At 48.9% G+C, this 21,521-nt stretch overlaps 8 protein-coding genes across 8 annotated transcripts; 4 read left to right on the forward strand and 4 right to left on the reverse strand.

Moving 5' to 3' along the window:
- Positions 1-47: 47 nt before the first annotated feature.
- On the forward strand, positions 48-1,461 carry ACHE_10047S (thiolase family protein; the record flags this gene model as incomplete). Its single annotated transcript, XM_043279630.1, has 3 exons — positions 48-203; positions 265-1,209; positions 1,261-1,461. 3 exons carry the CDS (start codon positions 48-50, stop codon positions 1,459-1,461), a joined length of 1,302 nt encoding a protein of 433 aa, XP_043131167.1.
- Positions 1,462-3,773: 2,312 nt separating this feature from the next.
- Positions 3,774-4,257, reverse strand: ACHE_10048A (uncharacterized protein; the record flags this gene model as incomplete). The annotated part of the gene is made up of 3 exons (XM_043279741.1): positions 3,774-3,966; positions 4,031-4,108; positions 4,163-4,257. 3 exons carry the CDS (start codon positions 4,255-4,257, stop codon positions 3,774-3,776), a joined length of 366 nt encoding a protein of 121 aa, XP_043131168.1.
- A 652-nt stretch (positions 4,258-4,909) lies between these two features.
- On the forward strand, positions 4,910-7,299 carry ACHE_10049S (uncharacterized protein; the record flags this gene model as incomplete). Its single annotated transcript, XM_043279852.1, has 5 exons — positions 4,910-5,017; positions 5,084-6,010; positions 6,058-6,247; positions 6,301-7,041; positions 7,109-7,299. The coding sequence occupies 5 exons, from the start codon at positions 4,910-4,912 to the stop codon at positions 7,297-7,299; spliced, it is 2,157 nt and encodes a 718-aa protein (XP_043131169.1).
- Positions 7,300-7,369: 70 nt separating this feature from the next.
- Positions 7,370-8,816, reverse strand: ALG1 (chitobiosyldiphosphodolichol beta-1,4 mannosyltransferase; the record flags this gene model as incomplete). Its single annotated transcript, XM_043279964.1, has 2 exons — positions 7,370-8,511; positions 8,573-8,816. The coding sequence occupies 2 exons, from the start codon at positions 8,814-8,816 to the stop codon at positions 7,370-7,372; spliced, it is 1,386 nt and encodes a 461-aa protein (XP_043131170.1).
- Positions 8,817-9,327: 511 nt separating this feature from the next.
- On the forward strand, positions 9,328-12,080 carry MSC2 (metal cation transporter MSC2; the record flags this gene model as incomplete). Its single annotated transcript, XM_043280075.1, has 4 exons — positions 9,328-9,701; positions 9,761-10,897; positions 10,946-11,164; positions 11,213-12,080. The coding sequence occupies 4 exons, from the start codon at positions 9,328-9,330 to the stop codon at positions 12,078-12,080; spliced, it is 2,598 nt and encodes an 865-aa protein (XP_043131171.1).
- Positions 12,081-14,841: 2,761 nt separating this feature from the next.
- ACHE_10052A (uncharacterized protein) lies at positions 14,842-16,239 on the reverse strand (the record flags this gene model as incomplete). The annotated part of the gene is made up of 2 exons (XM_043280186.1): positions 14,842-15,993; positions 16,048-16,239. 2 exons carry the CDS (start codon positions 16,237-16,239, stop codon positions 14,842-14,844), a joined length of 1,344 nt encoding a protein of 447 aa, XP_043131172.1.
- A 2,452-nt stretch (positions 16,240-18,691) lies between these two features.
- ACHE_10053S (fatty acyl-CoA reductase) lies at positions 18,692-19,918 on the forward strand (the record flags this gene model as incomplete). Its single annotated transcript, XM_043280297.1, has 1 exon — positions 18,692-19,918. The coding sequence occupies one exon, from the start codon at positions 18,692-18,694 to the stop codon at positions 19,916-19,918; it is 1,227 nt and encodes a 408-aa protein (XP_043131173.1).
- Positions 19,919-20,201: 283 nt separating this feature from the next.
- ACHE_10054A (Zn(II)2Cys6 transcription factor domain-containing protein) lies at positions 20,202-21,449 on the reverse strand (the record flags this gene model as incomplete). The annotated part of the gene is made up of 2 exons (XM_043280408.1): positions 20,202-21,302; positions 21,375-21,449. 2 exons carry the CDS (start codon positions 21,447-21,449, stop codon positions 20,202-20,204), a joined length of 1,176 nt encoding a protein of 391 aa, XP_043131174.1.
- Positions 21,450-21,521: the final 72 nt, after the last annotated feature.

Below are 21,521 nucleotides of genomic sequence, written 5' to 3' on the forward strand. Positions count from 1 at the left end.
GATTATACAAACTATAGCATTTGCATCTTTTTTCCTATTCTACCAAAATGCCTATCCAGACATCAGCAGGGTTGTCTGCCCGTCTTTTCGCGCAAAGAACAGCCATCCCCGCATCTCGGAGACAATTCAGTTGCGCACGCCCGTTACTCAAAGAGATTCAGGATGCTTATATTCTCAGTGCCTCGCGGACGCCTACTACTAACGTATGGCTATCTATATTTATTCAATGTGAGAAAGCCGCTAACCAGGTGCTCCTCCGAACAGTTCAATGGATCGTTCGCCTCCGTCTCCGCTCCCGAGCTAGGTGCCGCCGCTATCAAGTCTGCCGTGGGCAAATCGAACTTGCCAGTTGAAAAAATCACCGATGTTTATATGGGGAATGTTCTGCAGGGATCCGTCGGTCAGGCCCCCGCCCGTCAAGCCTCCATCTTCGCCGGACTCGCCCCAACCGTCGAATCCATGACCGTCAACAAGGTGTGCGCGTCTGGTCTTAAGGCGGTGGCCCTCGCTGCCCAGAATATTCAGCTTGGTCTCGCGGATGCTCAAGTTGCGGGAGGAATGGAAAACATGTCCCGGGTGCCGTACTATCTGCCGCGTGCGGGTCAGCTGCCACCGTTCGGTGATCTGAAGCTGGAGGACGGTCTGGTCAAGGACGGTCTGTGGGATGTTTATAATCAATTCCATATGGGCATCTGTGCAGAGCAGACAGCCAAGAAGTATGAAGTCTCGCGCGAGGAACAGGACGAGTATGCCATCCGTTCGTACGAGCGTGCTCAGCAGGCCTGGAATGAGAACAAATTCGCCGACGAGATTGTCCCTGTTACTGTCAAGGGCAGGAAGGGTGATACTGTTGTCTCACGTGATGAAGGGTTCGAGAACCTGCGTGCCGATAAACTGAAGACCCTGAAGCCGGCCTTCCTCAGGGACGGCACTGGCACCGTTACCGCTGGTAATGCATCTACTATGAATGATGGAGCCTCAGCTTTGGTCCTGGGAAGCAAGGACCTTGCCCGCGAGTTTGGTAAGGGTAACCGTGCTCTTGCTCGCATTGTATCGACTGCCGATGCCGCCATCGACCCCGTGGACTTCCCCGTGGCACCAGCGAAGGCCGTCCCCATTGCGCTGGAGCGTGCTGGAATCACTAAGGACCAGGTCTCAGTCTGGGAGTTCAACGAGGCTTTTGCTGCTGTGATCAAGGCTAACGAGAAGGTTAGTACCCTCTAACCAGATATAACGGTATCGCTGCTAACAATGCCTTAGATTCTCGGCTTGCAAAACGCCAAGGTCAACCTTCTTGGAGGTGCTATCTCGATTGGACACGCCTTGGGCAGTTCCGGCTCTCGTATTTTGGTCACATTGCTCCACCAGCTGCAGCCCGGCGAGTATGGTGTGGCTGCTATTTGCAACGGCGGCGGTGCTGCCAGCGCCATGGTTGTGCAGAAGCTGGACAAGGTTGACTAAGCTTCAAGTGTGATGAGATTGTGAACGTTCATGTAGAATGTCGAAAAGCGACATCCTGATAATATATCCTTGAGACATGTATTCTTTGACAGCATGCGTGTTTTTATACACGGTTGAATACCAGTACATACTATTCTTTCTAACTCCGTGAACAGTAGTGGTCTCGTCGAACTTTTTCAAACCAGCCGAAAATTCAAGGTTCTGACCAGTGCTCCGTGCGGAGTACGGCGTATTGCCCTAATATATGCAATCACTGTAGGGATATTCTGCACACCACTGGTCGATCTTCAACACTACATCGAGATAGTAATTAAGCTTCTTATTGACTCCCTTGCAGTTTAGTGACGGTTGATAACTCTAATACAAGAGTCAGCTTGATCTGCGTTTAAATGGCTTGATATTTGGTTCAAGGTCATCATCGCTCCGCAAAACCAACATACATTATAAAACAACACCTATAACTTATGCATTATCACAAAAAAAAATTTGCAAATTTCAAGGCAATGCCCTGATGTGAACGTGCAAAAGCTGCAGCGGTACTATCGATGTGTCAGTAACTCTACCCCCTCTCAAAATATGACCACTCTCATTGACGCACAATGATATTAACGGCAATTAATCTGCGAAGTAGATCGTCTCTGCAGTTCATGATAGTTATGCATAATGCATTTATCAGGGGCTGTGTGTTATTCCTATAAGCTACTCCACCCACTGACCACAGTACGGAGTAACTCTGGGTGACGGCGGAAAGGCCACAAAACCTCGTGGCCTTTGGTGTTCATTTTCGTGGCATTTCCGTGGCGGCGTCACCGTTTATGTTTCCTGTTAGCTTCCCACACATGGGACTCAGATATAACGGTCAGAAATGCTTAGGGTGTTTTACTGACGGAGTACACGCTTCTTTTATGATTGCCCTTTCAAGATTGCCCTTGCTCGCTTTATCGCAGTGCACCTTTGCCTCCCATACCATGAGCAGATTACCATTGTTGTTAGTGACAGCAAGGTCAGGGATGAGGCCGTAATCCTCACCGGCACAGTCAAGGTCACCAAAGTGCGTCAGTCTGTGACTTCAAAATGGCAGTCATACTTGCCAACGTGCTCCGCCGTGTGTCCCTGCAGGTCGTGCTCGAGAGATGAAATCTCGCCTCGAGTCTTCAATGTCAGTTGGGCTGCTAATTCCACATAATCATTCAGGCTAGCTTAGATGAGCAGACATCAAGTCTCTACTTACGCCAATTAAAACCTCTTGCCGTATTTCTGCGAACAACCTCTTCTTTTCAAGAAACTCTGTGCTTTCTTTCACTCGCTTGCTCCAAGCCCTCTCGGGTTGTTTGCGACGCTAGTCATCTGTTTTTGAACACAGTTAGACATGTGAGCCCAAAGATCATATGGGCTTGCGGGTGAGATTTACGTCGTCTTCAAAACTTTAATATGCTCTTTTCAAGATAGCATGTCAGCTGGTTTTCGGACAGCATGCCTCACACTCAATGGCGCATCTGCGACACCATTCTGCATCCGAATGGTCACGGGCTATAGGAAATAGGAGTAGAGGTAAAGGCTTCTAGGTCTGGGCGTGGATCTCTCTTGGGTCATCCGTGGCAGACGTCGGCGATAGGGTCAAAGCCCCGACACACTTATTCAAAGCACCAGTAAACACGTAGTCAAAGTAGTAGGACAGTGAACCACCAGATGTAATCTGATCACCAGTAGTATCCGCGGAGTCTGTGATTTGAGCTCTAACAATCCCGGAAGAAGTCAGAGTGTTGGGGTCACTGAGCTCGTTTCATTAAAACACAGTACGGCGAGCTCATCCCGAAAGCTCTCAAAGAGACTTGTCGTTTTCAATGGTCTCTCTTTGCGCTCTCAGAGGAGAAAGCAATTTCAGGGAGGTACTTAGAACAACTGACGGTACTACAAAGCGAAGAACACGCTCCAAGACGGAAGGCAGGGCTGTCGCACTCAGCACACTGTGTGAAGTGGCCATAAATAGTATTCCGTAAGTTGAGACGTAGACCGAGCGGAGATGAACGAGATCGTCCGACGTAGCAGTTCTGCAGTGTATCAGGACCCGTTCTACGATAAACCCTGTGAGGGAATGGGCAATGAAAATAACCGGCCGATTGACGCTTTTTTCAAGCTACATAGACTCTACATTAGGCCAAGTATTCACGAGGAAAATTGAGGACAGGCGATAATGAGCAAGGGTACTTACAATCTGATTAGCAGCCAGCTCCGACGCAGGCGTCCAGCTCTCATTGAACAACACTCATTACCTTGGGCAGTACCATTGCAAGCAATCAGGTATTCTACCCTCAGTTGCCGTAGTAGGCCGTTTCGCCCAAGCCAGTATAAAGCCCCCATTTATCCATATTCCAATGGATATATCCAGGTTTCGACCATTTAACAGTTGGTGGAGGTTTGGCTAAGTCCCATGCGGCATACAGTTTCTCGTTCCACGCATGATCGCTTCTCATCGGCTTCGTCAGGCTGAACCCTATGATGGACCTGTTGGGAAAGCACATCGTTTGAGCGTCCACATCTAAAGCAGAAGAAAGCAATAGGAGCTTACACTTTTTTATTGGCCTGGTCCCATATCGAATGGTTAGCACAGTAGCGTAACGGATTATGCCTGAAGGTGTAGAGCTCCCTTCAGATAAGTCAGAGTCCTATTCAGCAATCACAAACTATAATACTAACTCACCTGTAGGCCGGAACCAGATCCTGCTGAATATAAGCGCGCTCGACAGAGTTCTTGAGGGACCAGACCATGGTTTTATCCAAGCGTACGCCGGGCATTTTGTTCCATAAGATATACAGGACGTATCCTCCAGCCACCAAGTCGCTCTGGTCCTGTGTTTCCTCCTTGTAGCCCAAGCAAACCGGTACATGTTGAGCACCCTCTATGTAGAATTTCTTCAGGGCTTCAACATCACAACGCGTGTGCTTTCCCGGCTTGTTGTGTGCGCATGGGCAGGGGGTCTCTCAGTTCCAAGGTGCGAGATCTATTTATATATCCGTAAAAATGCCTCATGTGCTGGATTAGACTTGTCTCGGCAGAGAAATAGAGCCGGAGTATAGGAGACTTCCAGCCGTATGTTCCTTGGGCATGCTCTGGAAGCATTTGCATGGGTTATTCGGAGAGCTTTTTCACGACGGTCCATGCCGAATTGTATGGAACTTCGAAGGCAATATTCTTATTAATTAGTACTTGCTGAAAAATATCTGTCCTGTTCGTTCTTTCATACTGAAATCGCACAACGTATGCCTTTCTATGTGCTCGTATGTATCTAGATTGTAGTGAGCCAATCAAATGACGTCAATTATGATGAGTGGGTCCACGTGATTGCGACTAACTGAAAAAGGCAACCGAAAAGGAACGAGGCATCGGAACGGAATTCTGCTTGATAAACATGCAACGCCAGATGGGGATATCCATGAGCATTCGACCATGTTGAGCCCTGTCACTCTTCGGATCTTTCCTTCTTGTTACGATTGTCTTTCATGGTCAGATGATGGAGAGTTGGCGGTGGCCGCGGGGGAATATGTCCACATCCTAGTTTGTGACCCTGCACTGCTTTACCAAGTTGGACCACGAACAGATCTTATACTAACGAGGATACAGACGCCACGAAGTACTGCTGAACAAACAACAAATGACACCGGAACGGCTGGAGGCCAATGGCATTTCTCCCGTTTCCGAACTAACCTTTTCACCGCCAGCGAATGGCCCGTGATCTATCCACAAGACCGTCAAACATTCTCAATCGGGGCGGAACAGTCCAATAGTACGATCGTTGGCCTGAAATGGTCTCCTCCGGGACTTGGAAGACACCGACGGTGTGTCCTTAGCGTACTGACATCGAATTTGATGCTCTCGTTTTATGAACCGGCTGGGCCAGGGAAATGGACGCGGGTTGCAATCGTAAATGACGCCCTGAAGTCATATTTCGAACCTCTGGTCGAGGAAGAAGGCCCGAGACTACGGAAGTCGACGATACGCAGCTTTTCATGGTGTCCACCCATTAAACCCGCGCGTTCGGATGAGCCCAGTACTCCGTACTCGGTACCAGATGCTGAAACGCGCTGGGGCGTGCAGTTGCTAGCAGTGACGAATGATGATAATGAGGTGATATTCCTACGAACGCAACGGTCCAGGTTGGAAGCCAACTCTACAAATTCCTATGGGTTCAATCTATTAAGTGTTACTGCGCTGGGTGACCTGGCGGGTAACTATCCCATGATCCACCCTGGATCTGTATTCTCTACGGCACTCAAGTCTCGAATCAAGGCTTCACAGCTTTCCTGTGGCCCATGGCTATCTCAGACATCTGAGACGCAACAGGATGCCTACTCCGTGACTAGTAATGTGGTAATCCTTTACGGCACGAAAGTGAGAGTCATCAAATTGGATGTAGCGTTAACGCATCAGAATGATACCACGGAATCCGATTCTCCTCACAAAACAATCGCTAATGCTGCGGAGCTTGATGCACCTTCCGGGCTATCTCAGGATCGTCACTTCACAGGCCCTTTTCAGTGGCTTTATACTGTAGGTATCGAAACCATAGTCTTGACTCTCCACTTACCATCTTCCAGGGAAGATCCCAAGAGGTACTGCTCACTGCTGGTATTTTCGGCGGGCTTGTTGTCATATCTGTTCCCGCATTTCGATACCTAACAGGCGAAATTGAAAACACTGAGATACAAACGCAAGAATGGCCATTTCATGAAAACACCGTTAGCGGCTTACAGACGGACGAGTCGAGACACTGGGAACCGATTAGTGGTAAGGTCCTTGACATTCTACCTAGTGCTATTTTTATGACTGACGATAACCAGGGATGTCTAGCACGTCAAACGAAAGAGACCAACAGTCTACGCTCTACCTAAGCACAATCGGGGGCTACGGAGCAGCGCAAGCATTCAACGGCGTTTCAGACCAAATTCCCTTCTCTCTACCGCCATGGAAAGCTGCAATTGACGACTACACCGACCAATTCGATATCGACCGCGATCTTGGTGGCATGGTCACCGGGAGGATCTGGGGTTTGGCATGTCACAACGGCCATCTTGCTGTCGCCTTCACCGTGCATCCTAAGGATATGATCGAGTACCGCACTGCCGCAGAAGAACGCACCACAGTCGTCTTCATCCGCCTGGACAAACAGAGCGAGGAAGAAAGCGCAACTGCCATGAGCAAGCCACTCGCAGATCAAACAGCAGAACTGCAGCGTGCGAAGCGCGAAGCTGTTCTAGGATACATACTACACGCGGAGCAGAGACCCGACGGCTACAGCGAACTGTCCAAGAAGGTGATTTACGCTGCAGCACGCTGTGCTATTCTCGACTGTGAAAACGAAGTGCTTCTCATCCGTGCCCGAAAATCATTGGATTGGTTGATGGCAATCACGGTATTAGATTTCCGCGAGGAGATGGCCCGTTCGAGCGTCGTTGAACCGAAATCCCTTGAGAAGTTAGAACCACCAGTCAAAGAAATCTTCGAGCAATGTGACATCTGCGACGCCGGTATTGCATGCAACTCGATAAGTGAGTCACAATGCGCAAATGGCCATGTTTTTGGTATGTCTCGGAACCCCTTCACCTCCTCTCTATTTGCTTCTGTATAATGTACTAACTGCATCCATAGCTCGATGCAACTTGACATTCCTATCCATCCAGGAACCGGGAGTCTCGAAGTTCTGCTCTGATTGCGGAACCGAGTATCTAGACGGCGATCTTCTCGGTTCCCACTATGATGAGGGTGTTCGGACGACGTGCCAGACGCTCTGTGATGCGTTCGATATTTGTATTTACTGCGGTGGGAAATTTAGGCCATAGCGTGCTGTTTTACGTTGGTGATACCAAGATTGAATATAATTCGACTACACGCGGAAAATGCTTTTGTAGATCATAATAAGCCTAGAAGTTTTCCAGCTACGGGATCCCACTCACCATCCCAGCGACGCTCACTCTCTCGAAGAGCACCAGCACGAAGCTTTTCTAACTTCGTCAAATCCCCAAAGAGATCAACAAGCTGTTCTACAAGCTCGTCCACGCTCCCAAACCCCCTCCCATTGACACCCTCAGTCACCAGCTCCGGCCAGGCTTCGAAGCGGTTCCAGCCCACAACTGGTAACCCAGCCCCGAACATATCGACAACTTTCATCGGAAGGTCAACCCCACTGCTGCTTGTGTGTAGGCTAACCCCCAGCGAAGCGGATGCGAGGAGTTTGGCGTAGTTTTCTGTGGTCAGCCACGCGGTACGGATGCTGACCTTTTGGAGGCGTCCGGCTATTTCGAGATCGGATATCTTCTTCAAGTATATTGCCTTTTGAGGGCCTTTACCGGTGATAATGGTGAGGATTGGCGGTAGCGAAGGCTTAGAAGTAGTCGCCAACTTGGAGTATTCGCAAAGTGCGTCGATGAGGAGTGAGAAGTCTTCGTCTGGGGTCCAGGATGTGGAACTGACCAGAACCCGGAAATCTTCAGTTCCCAAGACAGACTTGGCAGAGCTTGTTTCCGGTACAGAGCTGATGAAGTCCTGTCGGACTTGCGTGTCGTGGATAGGTTGTAGATGGCTGGCCGGCCGATCGTGTAGAGGCAAGATCGGTGCTTCCAAAGCAAAATCCCTCTTCAAGACGGATGTCATAGCTTCTGTGACGCAGAGATGCGCCGTGGCGTATCTGCAAAACACCCTCTCAAACCGCTTCGAAAACCGGACCACTGGATGAGTATCCCCTAGCTTCAGCGCGAGTATCGAGTATCCAAAGTTATGCCAATCCACAACCAAGTTGGTATGACGGAGAAAGCAGACAAGGGAGGCAATCGCAAGTGTAGGAATCGACGGTGGATTCTGAGCAAGGAGCCATTTGGCCGGTTCGGTTTGATATGCGAGACATCTCCACAAACTGAGAACTTGGAATATAATTTTCAACGGCGCGAAGACGAGGAAGAGGAGCTTGTTGCTAGTTTGTAGGAACGCGGGGTGCGGTGGAATTGGGACGATGGTGATTCGGGGGTTAAAGGATATGTCGGGATGAAGTTCTGATTCTACAACCAATAATCAGTATGCCAATGGATTTAGGTTATGGAGCATAGATCGTAAGCTCACCATGATACCCAATGATATCGACTTGACCACCGTGTTTGGCAACGCTTAGCGCATGGTACTGCATACGCGGGCTGTGGCCAATATCCCCCAGTACCAGGATCTGAATCCTTGTTTTGGGCTCGGATGATGCATTCTGCTTCGAATCTGAAGCTCGTCTGGGTTCGTATTGCGATGGGAGAAGGAGGATCAGGAACGTGATCGCTGTGGATGCATAGAACGCGAGACTGATAAGGGTCTCGATCATGTTGGAGGTTATGTTTCCGGCTAATTTACCGTGCTCCCTCGTCGATCATGACTGAAGTGCTGTAAGTGAACTGCCTCGTCCCATGGAGACGTCTTGTTATCGTGTCGGAATTGTATCAGTCTCCGCAGATCCACGGTCCTCGACCTGTCGATCACGTGCCCCGCCCCCTGTTATCTCTTGACATTGACCTCGAATCTCTCCTCCACGAGCATTAGTACTGTGTTTTCCGCCATTGGTCTCAATTTGCAGTGTCCTTTTCGTGGTCAGTGCGGTCGTCCTGCAATTGCGACTCTTAAGCGTGTCGACTTTAACGCTATGCCGTGTCTTTGGTCGCAATCGTCTGGCCGGTCGTCTGCATTGACCTGCTGAAGCTCCCCGATTATCCGCCGGTCTTGGCTGAACGCCCCCAGTCGACTTCTTTGACCACGTCGTCTCCTTTCCTTTCACGAAATTGACGCTCCGGATTGACCTGACATTCGTGTTGAAGCGCCGACATCACGACTAAGGAACAATGTCAACGGGGACACCCGTGTCCAGTGCGGATGCCAATCCCCCCGCCTCCAAGGCAGGGCATGGACACAGTCGCAGCCGTGGCCATTCGAGATCAACACGCTACGGGCAGGTCCCTAATCCTATTGCCGTTCCTTCGCCATTGCCCCCAGTTCAACCGTTCTCCCCGCAGCCCGTGGTTGGTGCCGCATACTCCAATGGCCATGCTTCGCGTCCGTCGTGGCATGGCCACCATCATTCCCATTCGCAGGGCTCCATGCATTACGACCAGTGGACACCTTCCCCGGTGACTACTGTGTTTGAAGATCATCGAATGGAACCAAATTATGAGCCGGACACACCAGCTCTGTTAGTTGAGCCTGAAAAGAGCAAGGGGTAAGTCAAACGTCTCGCTGAGCTGAAGTCAGGATAAGGTTATCTAACAACTCTCGCAGTAATGAGATTTTGACAGGTTTCCTTATCACCCTTCCTTGGATCGCTCTATCCTGGTTCTCTACGCAATACACACAGTCAACGACACTCGAGTCACCAGTCGACGATGTTGATGTGGTAGCGGCTAGCGCATACTTGGAGGGAATTGGAAGCAAAGCCTGTGCATTAACGGCTGGTATACTAGTGCTATGGGGATGCGGTGATGCAGCTCTGAAGGGTCAGGGATTGTCACTCGCCGCATTACCCAAGCTCAGCGGCGGCATTGTCAGCGGTGCATTCATACGAGCATGCTCCATTGGTCTACCAGTCTATGCAGGGTTGGGAGTCGGCGGTTTCCTTGTCGCATTTGCGCTATCCCTCGCATTCGCATCCGGTATCCCAACGGTAGCTTCAAACAGCGGGCAAGAGCGGTTTGGACAGAAGAAGGTTTCTATTGGTCTCCTGGCAATTGTGGTTCTCTTCAGCTTATTTGGATCGGGCTCGAGTCTGGACGAGCAGCCATTTATGGGGTATGTGGCTTTGCTCGTCGCTGTTTTCGTCATTCGCCCGCCATTTGCTGCCGATCTCCCGGGATCTACTTCCGAAATTACCCCCGATCCACTATCCCCAAGAAAGTCTTCTGAAGCGGGTTTATCATCGGACACTCCCTCGGACAATGCCTTGGTCAACCTGCTTTCTGGAGTATTACTGGCGCTGGCAACTGTGATCGTCTCCGGCATACCGTCTCCAGGAGGGGTAGATCTGATTTACTTCGGACTTACCACAGGCGCGTTCGCCGTGTCTTTCTTATGCTCGTTATCCTCTGGCATACGGTCTCCGCAGAAGCTTGGGCATGCCGTCGGAGCAGGTGCTGCATCATTGTTTTGCTCGCCATCTTTTCAGAGTGACCTCTTCACCGTCTATGTTTCACGCTGTGTTATAGCTGCAGTGTCTGTTCTTGCAGCTAGATTCGATGACAGGCATTTACGACTTGAGGCGCATTCGCACAATCACACCCACCATAATCACCCTGCACACTCGCATTCCCACAAAGAGCCTTCGAGGGTAACTAAAATGATTCTTAATTTTTGCGAGCCGTATCCGCTTTTGTACAGCATTCTCAAAGAAAGCGACTCTCGTCGGATTTTCTATTTCATGACGTACGTCATCCTCTCCTTGGTTGAAGGTTTGGTGCTAACATGGTCCAGTTTGAATTTCGGCTTCATGATGGTCCAGCTGTCTTACGGCTTCTTGACTGGATCTCTGGGGCTTTTGAGTGACAGTATCCACATGTTTTTCGATTGTCTTGCCCTTGTGGTCGGTCTCTGTGCCGCCATCATGAGTAAATGGCCATCGAACTCGAGGTTTCCTTATGGATATGGCAAGGTAGACACTCTGTCCGGTTTTGCCAATGGTATCTTCCTCATGTAGGTCCTCAGATATCGTTTTCTGTTACCGTGCTAACAGTGTCGCAGGATCATCAGCGTTGAGATCATCTACGAAGCAATCGAACGATTGTCCTCTGGCAGCGAGATGAATCGCATTGGTGAACTTCTAGTTGTCAGCGTTGCTGGTCTTCTCGTCAACTTAATCGGTATCATGGCGTTTGAACACGGACACGCACATCATGGACATGACCACGGTCATGGACATTCTCACGGAAACGAGAACATGCATGGCATCTTCCTCCATATTCTCGCCGATACCCTTGGTTCGGTGGCCGTGGTGATATCGACCATTCTTGTGCATTACTCCGGCTGGGCAGGATACGACCCCATCGCGTCTTGCTTGATTGCCATTTTAATCTTTGCGTCAGCGGTTCCTCTCGTTTCTAGTACCGCCAAATCGCTACTCCTTACCCTTCCGGCGGACGTGGAGTACAACCTCCGTGATACCCTTGGTGGTGTTAGTGCTATACGGGGTGTCGTGGGATACACTGTGCCAAAATTCTGGCTCGATGATACCAATGCTTCTGGCGATAACCACGACCACCGTCACCATGGACATAGCCACAGCCACGGTCACAGTCACAGTCACGGCCACGGCCACGGTCACAGTCACGGCCATGGCCACGGTCACGGGCACCACCGCAGTCACAGTCATAGTCACGATCACGGCCATCACAGCCATTGTGCCGATCACGATCACCACGACCATGACCATGACAACCACGACCCGCACGTCTTAGGTGTGATCCACGTCATTGCATCGCGAGGAGCAGACCTCGAAGATGTACGGCAACGGACTATTGATTTTCTACGAGAAAAGAACATGGACATCACGGTTCAGGTCGAGCGGGAAGGAGATGGGCGTTGCTGGTGCGGGGGGAACAAGACGTCCTAGCCTGTTCAATATCGAAGCAATAATGTGTACATACTTAACGTTGACAATGCCATTATATTTCGAACCTGCGCCATTCAAATATAATCTTGGGTTGTCTTTGAACCATGAGTAGCTGTCTTTATAACCTCTAACCAGGCATCTCTAGCCCATCTATCTCAACCTCCGATTGCTCGACAAATGGAAGAGCAGGTGAATGTCATTGGCGCTACTAGACTACCGCTGAAAACTAGCTAGCCCTAGTAGTCCTTCATTCACCACTCTACCAATTTTTCCTGGGTTCTCCAAAATCCTATCTTAATCCTCTCTCTCTTCCTCATCTCTCAACCTCAGCATGAAGCGGCTGGAATATCTACTGGTCCATCCATATCTTGCGCAGGGCCTTCCTACGATAATGAAGGTCGATGACTTACAAACCATCTCCATCAGCAACGGCATAAAACTGGCCGTTTTCGCAGTGGTTGCGGTCCCTATATGGTTACGAACGTGACACTATCATGTTCACTTACTTGCAAACCATCTTGATCGGTGATGAGATAAAATTGGGTGTTGTCTCAGAAGTTTCGGCTGTGATCAGGGCTTCCGTTACAGTGTTATCATTTTACACTCGCTCTGCCTCCTCGAGTACATTCGATAGATATTAGTACAGGCCACTTAAGCCTTGTCCGATGCTGATAGACAAGACAGATATCAAGTTGCGAACTCTGAAAATAGCAATCAGTCCAGAACGTGGGTGACTGAAGAGGCCAAAAAGAATTCTGGGAAAACTCAGGGTAAAGCTGAGTGGGGCGTTCGGTGATCTGTTACCAATGGCCCACCAATGTTGGATGATAGTTGAAACGGCAGCTTTGCGTCTTCCGTGTTCATTTTTTATACATGTCAGGGAAAACATCAACACTGATCACGGGAATCTTCAGTGAGCCGCCGATTGCAAAATATAGTTCGGAAAACAGATACCAGCATCGAGGCAAGCACAGAAAGGGACCAACAATTGCAGATGGCAAAACAGATATTCAGGTACCATGAATACTTCTACCAAAACGATGGTACCGGGGCTCAGGGCTTCCTGGTCATTCCAGGAATCTCGAAAGCACAGGAAACAGATTTATGGTTAACCAAGTTCCATTATCTCGAGACTCGCAGATGAACTCGAACTGTAAATATATGACGTTGGAAGTAATGCTTCAAGCATTAGCTGCAATTGGACTAACAAAAATTGAGAAACTCAGAAGGTCAACCCAAGAAATATTCTGTCTGCGGTGATCAGGACAGAGTAGAAGGCACAATATCCATCTCTCAACTACAACCGTCTTCACCGTTTCCTCCTATATCCCCTTTGTTACATTAACAGCGTGACATTACTCCATTTCTCACTACCCCAGTAATAAAATCACCATGGTAAGTACCTAACGCAACTCCGAGACCTCCACCAACAGATCAGCAACTGACTCCGGTTCCTCTCTTGCAGTCTCCTTCTAACGCCGCTCTGTTCATCGAACCATCAATATCTGTCGCTTATCCTCCCTCATGGTCTCGGAATATGGGCTACCAGCGTGGTCTTAAATTCAAGGGGTCTCGTGAGTTGGAGTCTAGCACGCACGGCAAATATTGGAGGGTCGAAGCTAACTTTCATTCATTCATCATAGATACTCCCCGAAGTGCTCCGAATGCGATCGTCATATCTTCCCGTTCTCTGAATAATTGGCTCCTTTCGATCCCGTTCGCCGTGATTATTCGTCTTTCGTGTCGGGAATATCGTCTTGCTATGATATGAATGACAATACGGCTTTAAAGATCTACTTTGCTCCACTGTGTGGCATGAATAAGATGTACTGCTCATCCAGACAAGGTCAATGACCGGGCCCAGGTTCAACGGCCTTCCCACTGAGCATGGGCTATGTATCTCGTGATCGTGACTGCGGAATTCTGATCCACCCAGGATCTCTCGGGTATTGGAAATCAGCAAATAACATGTACGAGTGAATCTCTCCTGTTGCTCAAGGATAGTCAATAATAGAATAGTGAGCGTAGCCTGATAAATCCATCAAGAGTGTAGACAACCCTCTCGAGTGTAGAGGTGTAGTATGGGCATACTCCTGTTACCTAAGCCACTTCCCTTTGCGTCTTCGTGCTTCTACAAACGTTTCCACTCTATGTTCTTGCATGCTTTACCTCCTTTCCATCTCTACCATCCGCTTCATCAAATACTCCATTCTATTCCACCGTTTTCATCGTTTTGATCGCTTCACCTTCCACCTTTTCCAAACACGCAACCGTGGTAAGGTAACACCCTGACCCAACTTCCTTCTTCAGCAGCGGATCAATAGCTAACCACATACATGTGCCTCTTCAGTACTCCTCCAATTCCGCTGTGGCCATTGAAATCATCAAATCCGTCTACAAACTTTCCCCTATTCGCTATTGGCGTTTGGGCCATTGGCGTCGTCCTCCATTTGGATGCAATGTTGCTTCCGGTCGAATACTTGTGTGTAAAAGCCACTCAGACTGTAAGGCTCATCGCTGACTGTCGCCGATATCAGGTTCGCTCCCAGGTGCCCCAAGCGTGGAAAGCCGATGGCTCCCGTGCTCGCACACTAGGCGTATGCCAGCGTGCGGTGGTGGCTTCGTTTGGTCTCTCGTGATTACCTTTTAGGTTAGGAACGAGAATGCTTTTAGAACTTCTCCTCTCTATTCTTGAGCACTCCAAGCATGACAAGTTGTATCAGTGGCATACCGTGTTCTAAAACATACAGCTCAAGGTCATCTACCAACCCCCAATCCGTACCCACACATCTACAACCGTCGAAGCGCCCTGATCCTCACTCGAATCCACAACCAAATACCACCCGTACATTGCCCCAGTCACGCACGCATGGTTGGGATAAATCCGTACAGACTGCCCAATTTTTAACGGTATCTCACTGCTTCCGCCATCTTCCCATGCGAGAATCGCATGCTCCTGGCTGATCCGTTCGACGATCAACCTCGAATTCCCCGACCCCCGTCTCCAGTCACTCACAACTCCCCATCCTGGGTACGCTTTGCATGGCTCTCGTCCTAAGGCCAAAGACCCCGCTGCGACAAGGGCCTCTGGTTTAGATCGCTCTCCATCGTTGTATATACTGCATACTTCAGCTAGAACGGAGATGGCGACTTCTTCTTCCAGTTTGCCGGAGGATTGTCTGGCATTAGTGCTGAACTGCTGCATGTCGAGAACTGGATAAACACCGGCGTGGAGTTCAACTTTGACGGGAATACTAGACTCGGATGGATTGTGCAGCAGATTTTTCAACCTCTCTGCCGCTGAGCTAGACGAGCTTCTCAGGAGATTGTTCGAAGACACCACTTGCGGTGTAGCGCCGACGCTGATCACCAACTCTCTACCCGACAAGAAATGGGAGTTGTGTTTGATAGCCTCTCTGCAGCTGACGATTTCCGCTGCTAAATATTCCATCGCCTCATCTGGTGTGCTTCCTGCGTAACTTAAACTATTGTGTGAGTACACCCCGAGAATAACAGCATAGCCCTCTTTTTCCGCTTCCGCTAGCTTCTCCAGTAATCCGTTCTTGTTCAACATGGCTGGAGGTAATCCCGCTCGGTGGTAGCCGCAGTCAACCTTGATGAACACGTAGGCCGGAAATCCCGCTGCCACTTGAAAAGCCTTGAGATACTCAACCTGAACCGGGTGGTCTATCATTACCGTAATGCTTCCGGGGCCGAGTTCGCGGGCAATCTTTGCCAATCGAGTCGCCTGCGATGGCACCAAAGGAATTCCGTAGAGAGTGTTGAATCGACGACCTTGTCGCTTAAGGTCCTTGAGCAACGGAGCAAGCCATTCGATCTCTAGCACAGTTGACGCGACAAAGTTGGCGTCTTCACTACCATGGCCGACTTGCAACTGGGCGATCTGTGGTGTCTTCCGAGACATTGTCAGTATGAATTGTTCAAATCCATTATCATGAGACATTACCTTATGAGTCTTTACGTGTGCCCGAAAGCCAACATCTAGGGCCTTGACGGTCTGCAGCATTCGCTCGCAGTGCTCCTTGATAATTACTACGTCAAGCACGACGGACGGTTTCGGTACATCTCCGATATCTTTTCCGATATAAAACTGTTTCAGATCCCGCTCTGAGGGAATAGGGTAATAGGGAAAGGCCATTGAAGGCGTGTCTGTGTCTATCGGAATATGGAAGAAAGTTGTATGAGTGGTGTTTATATCGTTTCCCCGCGAGGGGTCTATCTTATCGTACGTGGGGTTCGGGTGATCTTTCAGCCTATTGATACATACCGAAATTCAACTTGTCCTCGGATTACCAATGTCTTGCTAGTGAATGTGTCTCTAGTTATTTTATGCAGATATTCGGTAATTCGACAAAATTCACACATCATATCATCATCAGTGTCTACTACACACTTCAAACGCGACTGATTCACGTGATTATGTCCAGGATAATAATGGCCCGTGTCTATGAGGGCTTAGGGCCGGGGATTACACCTATCTCACCACAGCCTCAAGTTCCATGCAGAGCACTATCACACTGCACTTATTTGCTCACGAAGTGAACTATGTATTGGAGATGAGTGCGGCGCAGCAATATGCTCACGGATAATAGTCGACGAGAAAACAGCTATACGATATATCGTTGTCTCTTGCTCATACCCATGGGGGTGATAATACTGAGCATGGCTACTTGCGTGTAAAACATTAATTGGTCACAATCTGCTGTTTGCTTTGCATTTTCAGGTACGTACCCTAGTTGCGAACTTATGACCCATATCGCGTTATTCTGTAAGCCTATCCTTGTATCAGTTCGGTTGGTCCAACGGAATATAAATCAATATAGCGACGGTGCCTGAATGCGTCTAAAGATGGGCCGTGATTTCTAGGGCTTAGTGTACTACAACATTATTACACCCTCATGGTCAATGCATATTTTTCTCCCAAATTAAACTCTAAATCCATCCGGCAACTCATCACGAAACTCGTCCACATCCTCTGCCTCGTGGAGGAAGTGCTCCTTTGCGATTTCCTGGATATCTTTGGCCAAGTCAAAGTAGTTGGGGTTTAATTCGTAGCTTATTTTGAGTAGGAGAGGTTCTTTGGTGTCGGTGTAGTGCGCTTTCGTTAGAACGTGTTGTAGGCTCATTCAGTCATCTTCGACCTTAGCTGCTCGTCGATTGTGATTTTTCTCTTCATGACGGTGAGAGTCCTGTCTCCCAGCTGTAATCCGAGCACATTTTAATGGTTTGTTATTCTTGATTGGGGAAATTGAAGAGGGAAAAACAGATGGAGTGGGACATTTCTCTTGCGCTACGGACTACTGCCTATCCAAGAAGTTTCTACCTTTACCTAAAAGGCAGCAGTCATAATTCGCTTGTTCATCTTGATTACTGCGCGCACTTTCTTGATCCTATTTTTCCTGGTGGACGTTAAGACGCGGATGGCGATCAGTGCTGCTCAGGATTTGACTCCAATTACTGGAAAGTATTGGCCTACCAGTCGTAATTCTATGAAAGTCTTCTCTTATATATACATCAATTGCGATGTTAGACTTCAATCGTGACCTTCAAGTAATCTAGCGGGGAGAGTAATACGTTGAATTTTTCCAGTCATTGCCACATTGAGCTCGGTGAGATTGCGGTCCCCTGCTCTTCAAGCATTGCAAATTTAATCCACCAAGCCCATGGAGACATCCAAGCGTAGCAACTAGTTGCAGCATGTCAAAGCACCAAGCATAGACCGTCCGGATTTAAGTGAGATCCTCCAAAGCGAGAACAAAGGTCAATGCCATAACGTAGGTCTAACGAAAGAAGGTAATGCCTTCATCGGCGGCTAATACTTCGCAATCGATAGAAGAAGTCTAGCTACCGGTCACAAAAGAAGGATGCCCTCTATGACTCCAAAGATGACGTTGTCAACGAAGGAGACAGATATTTCAAGAAATAGGAACAATAGCAATGAATATCAAGCAACGCAGAGAAAAATGATGCTAGGAATGAGTAGTGCTGATGGTCAACAAGACTGAGATGAATGTCATATACTTTTCACTTGATGTCGGTCTGGACACTATGTCCTAGAAGCCAGCTCCCGCCGAGAAGGAATCTCAGCATATAAATTTAGCATTGATATAGAACATTATATCATACAAACAATCCACAATAATCTCCATAGTAAGCAGTCCATGCATAAGCGCTGTAGCACGAACCACCCATACCTCGGCTGCACATGTAGGCAGCTGGAGAAAACCTAGGAAAGGGTCCGGGCTTTTTATAATAAGCCGAAACGCGATATCCAACGAACGATCGAATCAGACAGTTCCCCTTAAGTAATGAATGCTACGCTATCCCAAGCTGAAGATCAAGTGGCATTCAATTGATGATTGTGTCACCACACGGGAGGTGCGACATACCCCGAGCACTGAGGCCATATAAAGGAAACGTGCATCGCACCTGCATATTGAGGTGTTAAAACATTCCTTCCAGTCAATTACCAGTATTGGAAGATTGACGGTCGTCACTTGTCTGATCGTCAGGTACGGTAACGCCAAGAAAGCACTTGACCGTCTGGCAGTTGACAGTTATCGCTTAGACGACGAGCAACAACCGAGTCGATGTCCGCCCCAACACCCCCGTCACGCGAGGAAGAGGTGAAGAAGACGGGTTATGCAAGGTTCTTTGAAAGCCAGACAGTCTTTCTCACAGGCAGCACAGGCTCACTAGGGAGTTGCCTCCTATACAAACTGGCCTTGCAACTCCCAACCCACAAAATCTTCGTCTTGATTCGCACGTCTCCGCAAGTAGCCATCGAGAAATGGAAGAAGTCAATGCCTCAACAAGCACAGGCCATACTCAGTTCAGGGAAGATTCACTTCGTCATTGGTGATATGAGGAAATCGGATTTTGGTATCAAGGAAGCGGATCTCAAAAGATTGCAGCAAGAGGTCACGCTGGTCATCCATGCAGCGGCAAATATCTCTTTCACCATGGATCTTAAAGACGCGGTTGAACAGAATTGTCTTCCGCCATTGGAGCTGGGAAGGATTGCTTCACGATTTAGACGTCTTAAGCTCTTCATTCAAATCTCAACGGCATATGGGAATAGTTTCCTTCCGGATGGCTATGTCGGGGAAAGACAATACTCAATTGTTGAGGATCCGGAAGAGGAGCTGGCGCAAATCATATCGTCTGGTACATCTCCAAATGAGTCTCGTTTCTCATCAACATACGCCTTCGCAAAGCACCTCACGGAGTGGTTGTTTTTGAAGAGATATCCGCTTTTGCCATTGCTTCTGGTGCGACCAACGATTTTCGGTGCTGCCATGCGCGATCCATATCCACTCTATGGGCCTCCGAACTCAACGCCCATGCGGAAATTTGCTGAGTTCTTGGTGGCAGAACCCGGAACCCAGGTCTGGCACGCGACAAAGGGATATAAAAGCGGCATGAACACACTCGATGAGATTCCGGTGGACTTTGTCGCCAATAGTTGTCTTATGCACGCAGCAGCAAACACGCAAGGGATCGTCCATATCGGATCACAACTATACCACCCAATGACTTTCGATGACTTTTTGCGCCTTGTGGATAATAATGCACCACCGGGATTCCCGCTGCCCACCATTGTCTTCACGGAGGATTATAGTGTCCCACAACACTTTCTGGCCGAATTGGTCAAGGTGGCAAGTCGCAACTGGGTTTTCGACTGTGGCCGGTCCTATTGGTTGAAAGAAATGGGCGGTCCATTGAGTCTGGCCTCGTGTAAACATGAGATGGAGGGCCTGAATATTGCACGAGTAAAGGAGGTTTATGAGAAGCATAAGCAAAGGGCAAAACTTTAGAGGAAATGATCCGAGACTGGGTTCTGCTCATGTTCAATTAGCTGACTATAAAACTTATCTCGAAACTATGCGGTATCGTAGTATGTTCCAACGTAACATATGAATGTTTTTCATGCGAATGCTGATAGGATATTCTTTTAAACTCGCAGAACGGGGTATCATTCCGTTCAAATGCCAATGTCGTGCTGCTTCTCTGTCACATAAGGAAGATAGCTCACGTTAACTGCTTTGGGACTATAGCAAAGATCCTGAGCGCACCGTCCTGGTAATTGTGACAGCACAGTTAAAGACCCAATTTCTGTTTCGGCCACAACTGCGCCCCTTCCCACTGGAAAACACCGGGATGCAACGCAACCAGCAATTCCGTGACCAGTGCCTTGCCCGAGTTCCGAGCCCACCACATTTGCCCATCGAGCGTTCCAAGCAGAACTCCCCAATACATCAAAATCAGCAAAGGAAATGGTTTACGGCGTCGTAAGCAATCGACGAAATCCTTGTCCACCGCAGCAAGCCAAGTGAGAACAGATGCCGCATCCCGCGCGTTGGCATGTCTCAAGAAGCACCGATGAAGAAGAGCGATGGCGTCGCGGTTCATGCGATGTTGTTCTTGATCGACAGTCGCCATGGTATCATTGTTTAGTGTGGCTAATTTATTTAGAGCAGCTTCTGTCTCAGGATCCAATTCTGTGACAGACGACTCTTTCCAGAATTCGCGACGTGAAGTAAAGAGCTTCGTATGGAGCCATGGCTCGCTAATCCAGACGATATTCTTGACGCCCTGCAGCAACTCAAACACAATAATGATGTTTTCTGTCATATTCGAGCTTTCATCTCTAGTCGCTGTGAGTCGTGGCAAGGCTATGCCAATGATTGTCGTGATGATCGAATGTGCGAATACAGCATCACAATTAAAAGGAGTAATATGGTCCAAAGCCCGTCGGAACGGCGCAAACGCCATATTATGATATTCAAGTGCCGTGTCAATGTACGACAAAGCCGCTGGGGATTCAATCGACGTAGCGACGTGCAAAGCAGCCACAGCCAGAATACCACTCAAAAGAAAATCATGCTCCAACGCCTTCCGAGGAACCACCATCTGCCAGACATGGAAGTCAGACGGGTCATTACTAAGGCTCATAGAAGTCTCCGTTGAGAACTTGTGCATCAGCTCCAAGCTCCGAAGACCAGAGGCAGTGAACGGTCCGCTTGCTCCGTTGATAGCTGGAAGATGCACGATTGGCGCCAGGCCTACACTGGGAGTCTGGCTGCCGGCAGGACTTGGCGATGGCTGCTCGGGACGATCACGGGCTCTTGGTATTTTCAAGTATGTGCATTCCAGCTGCCGCGACGTACAGTTTGAGCACGGTGGTCCTTGCTCATCGCACTAGGAGACGTGAGAAAAGTGAAGCTTTATACAAATACACCAGATAGCATCTTCATTGCTGCAAGTACCCACCTTGACGCGCCTTTTCTTGCACTGATCACAGCCATTGCGTGACTTGGTATGGGCCCTTCGCGGACGTGTACTCATATCTCTCTATTTCGAATAGGGACTCTCACAACCCTCTGAAACGGGAAGCACGGTCGTCGTTTTCGTATAACG

Source organism: Aspergillus chevalieri, chromosome 1 (genome assembly GCF_016861735.1).
Source record: "Aspergillus chevalieri M1 DNA, chromosome 1, nearly complete sequence".
Taxonomy (NCBI): domain Eukaryota; kingdom Fungi; phylum Ascomycota; class Eurotiomycetes; order Eurotiales; family Aspergillaceae; genus Aspergillus; species Aspergillus chevalieri.